This window comes from Thermothelomyces thermophilus, chromosome 5 (assembly GCF_000226095.1).
Source record: "Thermothelomyces thermophilus ATCC 42464 chromosome 5, complete sequence".
Taxonomy (NCBI): Eukaryota; Fungi; Ascomycota; class Sordariomycetes; order Sordariales; family Chaetomiaceae; genus Thermothelomyces; species Thermothelomyces thermophilus.
Window position 1 is genome coordinate 693,555 of NC_016476.1, and position 9,846 is coordinate 703,400.

General features: G+C 40.6%; 1 protein-coding gene across 1 annotated transcript; it reads left to right on the forward strand.

Moving 5' to 3' along the window:
- Positions 1-7,396: 7,396 nt before the first annotated feature.
- On the forward strand, positions 7,397-8,577 carry MYCTH_84133 (carbohydrate esterase family 16 protein). Its single transcript, XM_003664799.1, has 2 exons — positions 7,397-8,049; positions 8,169-8,577. The coding sequence occupies exons 1-2, from the start codon at positions 7,473-7,475 to the stop codon at positions 8,498-8,500; spliced, it is 909 nt and encodes a 302-aa protein (XP_003664847.1). The 5' UTR covers positions 7,397-7,472; the 3' UTR covers positions 8,501-8,577.
- Positions 8,578-9,846: the final 1,269 nt, after the last annotated feature.

The window sequence follows — 9,846 nt, forward strand, 5'->3', positions numbered from 1 at the left end:
ATCATTATATTGAATTAAAGGAGGGCCTAGATAGAAAGATCTCTAAACTCCCTTAGGGGCCTTTCTATAATATACTATAGGATTATTTATTAGAAGTCCGAAAGCAAGTTATTAACTTACTAGATAAGGGATAGATCCGAGCTAGCTCCTCTTCGGCCGCTACCTCTATCCTCTTAGTAAAGAAAGCAGATGGAGGTTAAAGGTTCTATATTAACTATTAGGCGCTAAATAAGATTATAAGGTAAGATCGATACCCCCTCCTACTTATTAAGGAAATACTTCGCTCCCTAGCTAGAGCTAAGTGGTTTATGAAGTTAGATATCTAGGCAGCCTTCTACTATATCTAGATCGTAGAGGGCTACGAACATTTAATAGTATTCTAGACCTAGTTCGGCCTCTTTAAGTGGCTTATCTATCCCTTTAGACTAGTAGATATATTTATAACCTTCTAATAATATATTAATAACGCTCTTAGCCTAGCATTTAGAGACTTTATAACGGTATACCTTAATAATATCTTAGTTTATACCTTAGATAGTAGGAAAGATTATATAAGGTAAGTAAGGGACATACTCTAGAGGTTATAGAAAGTAGGACTTGTACTAGACCTTAAGAAGTATACGTTTGCTATAAAAGAAGTTAAGTACCTTGGCTATATCGTAGAGGTAGGGGCCTAGGTCCGTCTAGACCCTGAAAAGCTAGCTACTATCCGCGAATAGGAGGTACTACGGAAGGTTTAGGGAGTATAAAGCTTCCTAGGGTTTGCTAATTTCTACCGAGACTTTATCCCTAACTTTTCCAGGCTAATAGAACCTTTAATATAGTTAACCTATAAGAATACCCCATTCCAATAGGGGACTAAAGAATAGAAGGCCTTTAACGCCCTTAAGATAGCCTTTATATTAGAACCTGTCCTTATATAATAGGACCCTAAACAGGAGATGGTACTTAAGGTAGATTGCTCTAGGATAGCGCTAGGAAGGTGCCTATCCTGGTAGGGAGAAGATAGGGTCTTATACCCCATAGCCTACTACTCTACGAAACCAACCCCGGCCAAATAGAACTATATAATTTATAATAAGGAGTTACTTATAATTATCTTATACCTAAAAGCCTAGTCGGCCGAGCTTCGTAGTGTTATAGCTCTCTTTTAGATCCTAACTAATTATAAAAACCTTAAATACTTTTCCTAGCCTCGTTTAATTAGTAAGCGGCAAGCTCGATAGGCTAAGATACTCTCCCTCTTTAACTTTAAGCTCTATTACCGACCTAGGTTATAAGTATCCTGCCCTAACGCCCTGTCCCGTCACGAATAAGACTTTCCTAAAGATATATAGTATATAGTATAACTTCTCCCCACTATCTAGATAGATACGATAGATTTCTTGACGTTATCTAAAGCATCCTACCTGCCAAAGGGGAGTACCATTTTTATAGACAAATAGCTAGCAGCCTTATAGGATAAGGGAGTTATTAAGGATAAATATTATATATACCGGCTCTAGGCTATCTAGGATAGGGCCTGAAAATTTCCGAAGGAAGCAAATATAGTATAGACCTAGATCATAGACTACTCCCTTAATATATAAGGTGCTCTCTAGTTCTAGGGTAGACTTTAGCTCCCTATATAGGAATTACTTACTATTACTATCCTTTAGTATATCTATAACTCCCTTATGTCAGGTTACCTAGGGAGGAATAGGCTATTTAAAATGCTCTAATAAGACTACTATTAGGATTTTATATCCCTGGATATAAAGAGGTTTATAAGGAACTATTAGATATATCAAAGGGCTAAGGTTTTACGTTAACTATAATAAGGACTCCTCTAGCCCCTACCTATCGCTAACCGCTTCTAGAAACAGATTTCTATCAATTTTATAGTTAATCTCCCTACACGAGACGAGAATTTACCCTAGTACCTTATAGTAATTACCGACTAGCTATCAAAGTACGTCTAGCTCGAAGCTATATCCTCGATAGGAGCCGAGGCGTATATGCTCTAGTTCTAGGACATATAGTAGCAGTTTTACAGATTTCCGATATAAATTATTACTAATCGCGGTTTGGACTAGCTTAGCCAGTTTTAGACTACTTTCCATAAGACTGTCAGGATCGAGTAGTTACTATTAATAGCCTATTATCTATAGATAGATAGAGGTATAGAACATGTAAATTAGGAGGTATAGACTATTCTATAGACTATAGTTTTCTTTGCCTAGTATAACTAGCCTGAATATCTACCTATATACTAGCTCGCGATTAATAACCATGACTTGACGGTAATTAGGACAAGCGTAAGCTACCTTCTCTATAGTTATAATATAAGCCTAATATAGTTTGCTAACCTGCTAGACGCTCCTATATCGACCCTATAAGGAAGAGCTACCAATTTCTTACACTACCTAAGAGAAGGTATAGAATAGACTTAGGCCGCTATCGTATATATGTAGTAGCATTAGCAAGAAAACGCTAATCATTCTTAATACCTAGCTAAGAGATTTAAAGTAAGGGATAAGGTATAGCTATCCTTATATAATATTAAGACTAACCGCCCTAGCTATAAACTTAACTAGGTTAATGCCAAGTACAAAGTGACCATGGTACTAACGCTACTAATAGTAACTCTAGATATCCCCTATAGCCTTTACCCTACCTTCTATATTAACCTTATTAAGCGTACCATATCTAACCTACTACCTTTATAACATATATTAGATTTCTAACTAGACCTAGTGTTAGAACTCTCCTAGGAGGGACTACTATAGGAGAAATACGAAGTAGAAGTAATTCTTATAGCTAGGAACGTAAGGGGGAGAGGAAATTAACGCGACGTACTAGTAAAATAAAAGGGATATAACACTTTAACTTAGGAACCATTAGAAAATCTAGAAAATACTAAGGTACTTGACACATTCAAGTAAGAGTAGGGAGATATATATTACTATAACGGACCGGTTATAAATAGGAGGTAGGGGAGAGTATAAAAGCAAACAATATAAATTTTTCATATAGGTAAGCAAACCCAAGGCAAATAAGCGGTAGGTACGTTATAATTATATTACAGATACGTTACAACCATATTATAAATATACCTATAGAGATAGTCTAATTATAATAGAATAAATATACTAACTAGTATATAATATACCTACTCCATAACCTCTTCCTCTTTATCTTCCTTATCCTCCCCCTTTAAAATAATAGTTATAGTAGCAAGGGTAGGGTCATCATAGTCATAGACCAGGCACGTTATACACTTAGTAGGCAAGGAAGAGCAGTAGGTATAGGAACAGCCAAAGTCAATCAGCATAGGTACAAGGCATATAGAGGTATAGGGGCAGGCATAGGAAGCAGGCGACAGGGTGCCTAGGATATAGGCAACGAGGGTAGCATTAGTATTAACTAAAGTTAATATATTCTTGTTTATATACTATATCTAGCGTAGTATACTGTCGTTCTATACTATAGCGTGGTATATAAGCTACCTAGTAGCTTATAGAGTAAGGTTAGGGCCGGTAGCAGGCTAGATGATATTACTATAGCAGGTAGAGGTATTAGGGGCAGGGGTAGTAGCGACTAGGGTATAGTCATTACTAGAGTAATAAGAACTTATAGCCGGGGCGGGGGCAAAGGCAGCCTATCCGGGCGAACAGTTAGACTAGGCGGCCTTGAAGAACGCGGAGAATGAACGTACTAGCACGGAGAACTTAGGCGTTAGGATAGCGCGACAGGCGCCCTAGTTGGCGGTCTTATAGTAGGTAGGGGAGGTAAGGGCGGTACTAGTATTATGATAACCTACGATTTTCTTAATACCTATATATAGGTAGGGGTTGTTAGCCTAGAGCTATGGATCTTAAATATAGCTCTTATAGCTCTTATAGTATATTGTATAGGAAGCGTCCTAATCTTAGATATACTTAACCTTATTACCTTTTAGAAGTCGGTCGATATATAATAGGTAGTACTACTATTTCTTAGGCTATAGTTTAAATTCCTCATTAGAGGAGTTACCCTTAATAGTATACCTATTAAGGGAGAGGTTAGTATTTTTATATTATGGAATAAGGAGTTAGTCTATATTCTATATATATATATAATAGCTAAAATTAATATAGGTAAGGGAAAAACTTATATAATAATCTTCATTCTCGTTACTACTAAGGTAGTAATTACTACTACTACTACTAAGTAAACTAGTAGCTATTAATATATTAGATAGATACTAATTGAAAAAAAAAATTTTTTAAAGGTATAATAAGGGTATAGGTAGTAAGCGTAGTTATAGGAGGCAGGGGCAGTTAGAGGGTATAGAAGAGGAGAGTTAGTTATAAATAAGAAAAAATTAAGAGGAGAAGGGAAGAGGAAGGGGGTATTTATAGGTATAAGAGGAGGGTAGTAGGGGAGTACGCTAGGCCCGGGCAGACTACTTATTACACGTATAACTTACTACTATATATATAGGTCACGTTATTCTAATAATAAAGGGAAAGAGGTACAGGTTTCATCCGAACTCGAATAGCTACCTATTTATATATAATGTGCTATTATACGTATAGGTCACATTATTATAGCAATAAAGGAAGGAAGGTATGGAACCTGCTCCTAGGGCTAATATATAGGGCGCGATATAGGGTAGGTCGGCCTAGCGACCACGAAAAAAAAAAGAGGGGGGGTATATTATAGGCCCAGGCTATACCTAGGCTAGACAATACCTAGGCTTTACCTAGGTACGGAACGGACCTACCCTGCCCTACTTACCTACGCCCTATAGGTCTGTAGAGCGTTCGTTGCTCGTTCGTAACTTGTCCGGTGGACACGCGGCCAAGGCCCGGTTAGGGCCTGACCTAGAGCCTAACTAGGCCCTACCTAGGTTATAACGTATATACTTAAAAGGTGCCTCTCTATATAACTCTTATATTCTTTCTCTTTTTCTTCTCTAAGGTAGTCGAATAGAATATTATATACTTATCTATGGATACTAGGAGGCTAGTATATTATAGTTAGTATATAATAAGTAAATTCTAGTTATTAGTATATCTCTTTTTATATCTTTCTCTCTCTATGGTTTAGGTACTACTTACTACCTTTATATCTATTAATATTTGTTACTAAGCTAAAGAGCCTTAAGATTTATAGTAATCTTATAGTATTTCTTAACCGCTATTATATAATTATCCTAAGGAATTCCTTATCTAACTACTATATATTTAAGTTTTAGAGAGAGGTATTATTATAATTTGATTAGGTATATCTTATTACTCTAAAGGAGGCCGCTTACCTTTGATAGCTTGGCCTTAAACTAAATAATAAAGGTAGTAAACGGTTTGTTATCTCTTTATTGTAAGAATTCTAGTTCTAACAAGGCTACTATCTTCTTATAAAGGTCGGAAAACACGATCTTAAGATATTAGAAGGACTAAATTAGGTTATACCTAACTTTTAGGCCTATAGATTTATAATAGGCTATAACTTAGGTCTATATCCAATATATAAGGTTTCCCTAGATAAAGACCTATTAGTCGTAATTAGAGCCGATAAAATCTCTATTAGCTATAAGGACATATTCTATTATACTCTTCTATACTATAAAGAGTTCCTTTTTGCCATCGAAAGGTTATCTGGTTAGGAGACACTTCCATTACGGCCGCTAAGCTTTAAGGGGTACCCTAGCTAACTTAGAGGTTAGGATAGATTAGGTTTAAGATACCTAGAGGGTATCGATCATGGTATTTTACCATTCTACTACTACTTAAAAGGAGCAGACAAGCTCCTATAATTCTACTAAGCTTAAAGGCCTATATACTCTTAAATCTACTATAACTACGTTATTAATAACTCTCTTAGGGAGTTACTACTAGTTAGAAGGTATTCGAAATGTAATATACTAGCCTTATAGTATCTATAGATAAGTATATAATGTTCTATTTAACTACCTTAGAGAGGAAAAAGAGGAAGAATATAAGAGTTATATAGAGGAGTGCCTTTTAAATATATATATATATAACCTAGGTAGGGCCTAGTTAGGCTTTAGGTTAGGCCCTAAGTGGGCCCTGACTACGCGCCCTACTAACGACCTACAAACGTCTTACGAGCTAATTATATATACTTAGGTAGGTCGGGTAGGTCTGGTCTGTTGCCAGGTAGGTCCGGTCTATTGCCAAGTAAAGCCTGGCATTGTTTAGCCCGGGTGAAGCCTAGGCCTGTGACACTATCTCTCCTTTTCTTTATAGTGTATTAGTATTCTAGATTGGGCATTAAAGGTAGGATAGAGGTTTTTATCTAGCCTATTAGGTATAGTTTCCTTTGTATGTAACTAGAGAGGTTCTGGTATGCTTATTAGTATAGTGGTATAGGACTAATGATAATAATAATAATAATAGATATCTATAGAACACTTATAATATAGTTAGAGAGTTCTTTAGGTATTAGAGATTTAGAAGGGATATTAGAAGGATAAAAAGGTCCAAGAGGATCTTTTATAGGGAAGGATCTTAGGGTTAATATAAGATTTACCTAGCTATTATTTACTTAGGTTAAATAACTACTTTAATAGATAGATTCAATAGAAGAATATCCTAATTACTAACTTACTAGGAAGAAAGATATAAGTAGATAGATAATTACTTTAGTTACTAAGTTATTAAGAAGGAAAAAGATAAATAGATAACTCTTTTAATTACTATATTACTAGGAATTGGAAAACTAATAGAAGGAAGACTGCGCTAGTTACCAAGTCACCAGGAATGAAGAGGTTTTATTATAATTATAATAGAATTACCTAATTTAATTACTAAGTTACCAAAACTAAGTATAACTATTATAAAAGTAATATTAGATTAATTATTAAAATGATATAAATCTAATTCGAATAATTAAAGATAGTTAGAAATAGAGTTTCTACTATCATTTGATAGAAGATTCATTATAGTAAAAAAGATAGTTTAAAAGTTCAATGTCTCTTCCTACGTTTGTTAGCCCTGTAGCTCTATATAAGAAGAGGATAGGTATAAAGAACCCACCTTTTGCCAGGATCCACAGGGCTTATCTTATCTAACCTTATATGACAGATATGTCCGTAGACAAACGGACTGCATCACTTGCTCTTAGCTCGGCTGTTCGGGTGACATCCCGCAACGTCTCCTTCCGCCCTCCTGGATTTGGCGTCTCAACGGGCCACTTGCTCCCGCTCCGAGGCAAATCTCCGCCAATCAGCTGCAAACAGTTCCGGGATCGAGCGTGGTCACCAGAGCGGACTCCGCGGGACAAGGGAAGGAACCCATTCAAGTCCTGCTATAAATATGTAACTACAATTAGTAGCTCCAGGCCTGGGTTATTATTATAATAACCTAGATTGGTAGCTGTTGTTGCGCCTCGGGGCGGCACCAAGGTACTCAACGTCTGCGGTGTTCTCGAGCAACCACTGTCAACTCGAGAAGAACAATAATTAATTACGGTTTGAGTTCATCAGCATGGGTCGCTTCCTGACGACGACGGCGTTGGCTCTTCTCGCAACGGGTGGGGCAGCTACCGCGAGACCTATCAGGGCTTGTGACGTCTCTACCAAGTACCTTATCACTTTCGGCGACTCGTACTCCCAGACCGGTTTCGACGTCACGGGCACCAAGCCGTCGGCGAGCAACCCGCTCGGCAACCCTCCGCTACCCGGGTGGACGGCCAGCGGCGGGCTGAACTGGGTCGGCTTCCTGGTCTCCGAGTTCAACACGTCGACGACGCTGTCGTACAACTTTGCCTACGGCGGCGCCACGACCAACGCCACCATCGTGCCGCCCTACCAGCCGACGGTGCTCAGCTTCATCGACCAGGTTGCCCAGTTCAGCGGCAGCATCGCGAGGAAGCCAGACTATGCGCCGTGGAACGCCGACAATGCACTCTTTGGCGTCTGGATCGGTGTCAACGATGTGGGCAACGTCTGGTGGGATCCCAACTATGACTCGCTCCTCGAGCAGATCATGGAGAGCTACTTCGGTCAGCTTCAGATTCTTTACGACGCCGGAGCCAGGAACTTTGTCCTTCTCAGCGTGCCGCGTAAGTTGGGCTATGCCCCCTTTTGGTCTCCCCCCCCCCCCCCCCCGCGACCACACAGAGTGTTATTACTGACAAATCGCCACCCGCCGCGGGAGGTGGGGGGCGGACAAAAACCACAGCCATCCAGCGGACGCCGGCGGTGCTGCTCAACAACTCGCCCGAGAACCAGAAGGCCGAGGCGCTCGCGGTCGATAAGTACAACGAAGCCCTCGCGGCCAACCTCGAGGCCTTCACGGACAAGAACGGCGGCATCACGGCCAAGATTGTCGACACGGGTGTGCCCTTCAACACTGCCCTCGACAACCCTACCGACTACGGCGCCCCCGACGCCACCTGCTACAACAGCGACGGCAAGTCCTGCCTATGGTTCAACGACTACCACCCCGGCATCGAGATCAACAGGCTGGTCGCCCAGGCGGTCGCCGATGCCTGGAAGGGCAGCTTTTTCTGATGATTGAACCGGTGCCTCCGAGCTCCGAGGTCGCGGGGTCTTTGAGGTTTCTTTGAAGCTCGGGGTGACACGACAATGCGGCCGCCTCTCTGTTCTCTGATTTTCGCAGTATATATTCTCTTTGGTTGCTACTGTGTGTGTTCGCCTGTCTTATACGCAGTGCGGATACGCTACTGATGAAGCCGCAAGAAGGGGGGGCCTAGACATCGAACAGCATCCAAAGACAATTGTATATATTAAAGCCAACTTATACCGTCCGTCGTTACAATGCATGGTTCATACGTCTCCCTGTCATCCAACGGCTGCTGACTGTACCAATTCCAGTCGACGACATGCTCAGACCATCCGTTTATTTATGCCAAGGGTGAAAAAGGGGGGGTTTCTCCACAAACCTTACATACAGCCCCTCAGCAACAGTAAGGTACCTGTTCGCCGCCGGGCTACGACGGCTGGCGGCCCAAGCTGCAGATCTTCCACGGCACCGAGGACGAGACGGTCAGCTACGTCAACCACAAAGAGGCCGTCAAGATGTGGACCAGCGTCTTGGGCCTGAGCGGGAAGCCCGCCCGAGTGGTGCAGGACATACCCCCTTGCCCGGCTGGACCAAGAGCGTCTACGGACCGACCGGCTGGTTCGAGGCCTACAGCGCCGCCGGCGTCAGCCACAACATTTCGGTCCAGGAGAACACCGCGTTGGCCTTCTTCCGGCTGAACTGCACCGTCGACTGCTTCTCCCGGGCCAGGGCGGCCCCTCTGGCCAGGGTTCGACCGCAGGGATCTGATCATATGCGAGACCGGATCTGATATAAGTCGAACCCCCCATCAACGGAACAACCTATCAATAGAACACATGCCAAGCCCACACCGCAACTTCAACCTAACCACTTCAATCTACCACAACTTGCCCAACTTTTTCTCAAACCACTTCAAACTTCGTAGGTATATTCAATAGTCAAAGATGGCTTATACTAAACAAGATTTGCAGGATACGGTTACAAAATACTATAATACTCGCTCTTTAATTCGAAGTATTAGCTAGGAATTTGGAATTCTAACTACTACCTTATTTAACCGTATCTAAGGTAGTCAAACACGTTTAATTATAGCTAAACTGTATCAATCTCTTAGTCAGGTATAAGAAGAACAGCTTACCTAATAGATATTAATCCAAGCTACCTTAGGTCTTCTATTAACCTATTTGTAAATTAAGGAATTTGCTAGTTATATTCTCTAGGTATAAGGAGCTAGCTATATAATAGTTAGAAAAGGCTAGATGGCCTGATTTCTTCATAGATACCCTATTCTTAAAACCTACTAAGCCTATAGGATAGAATTAGTCTATATTAA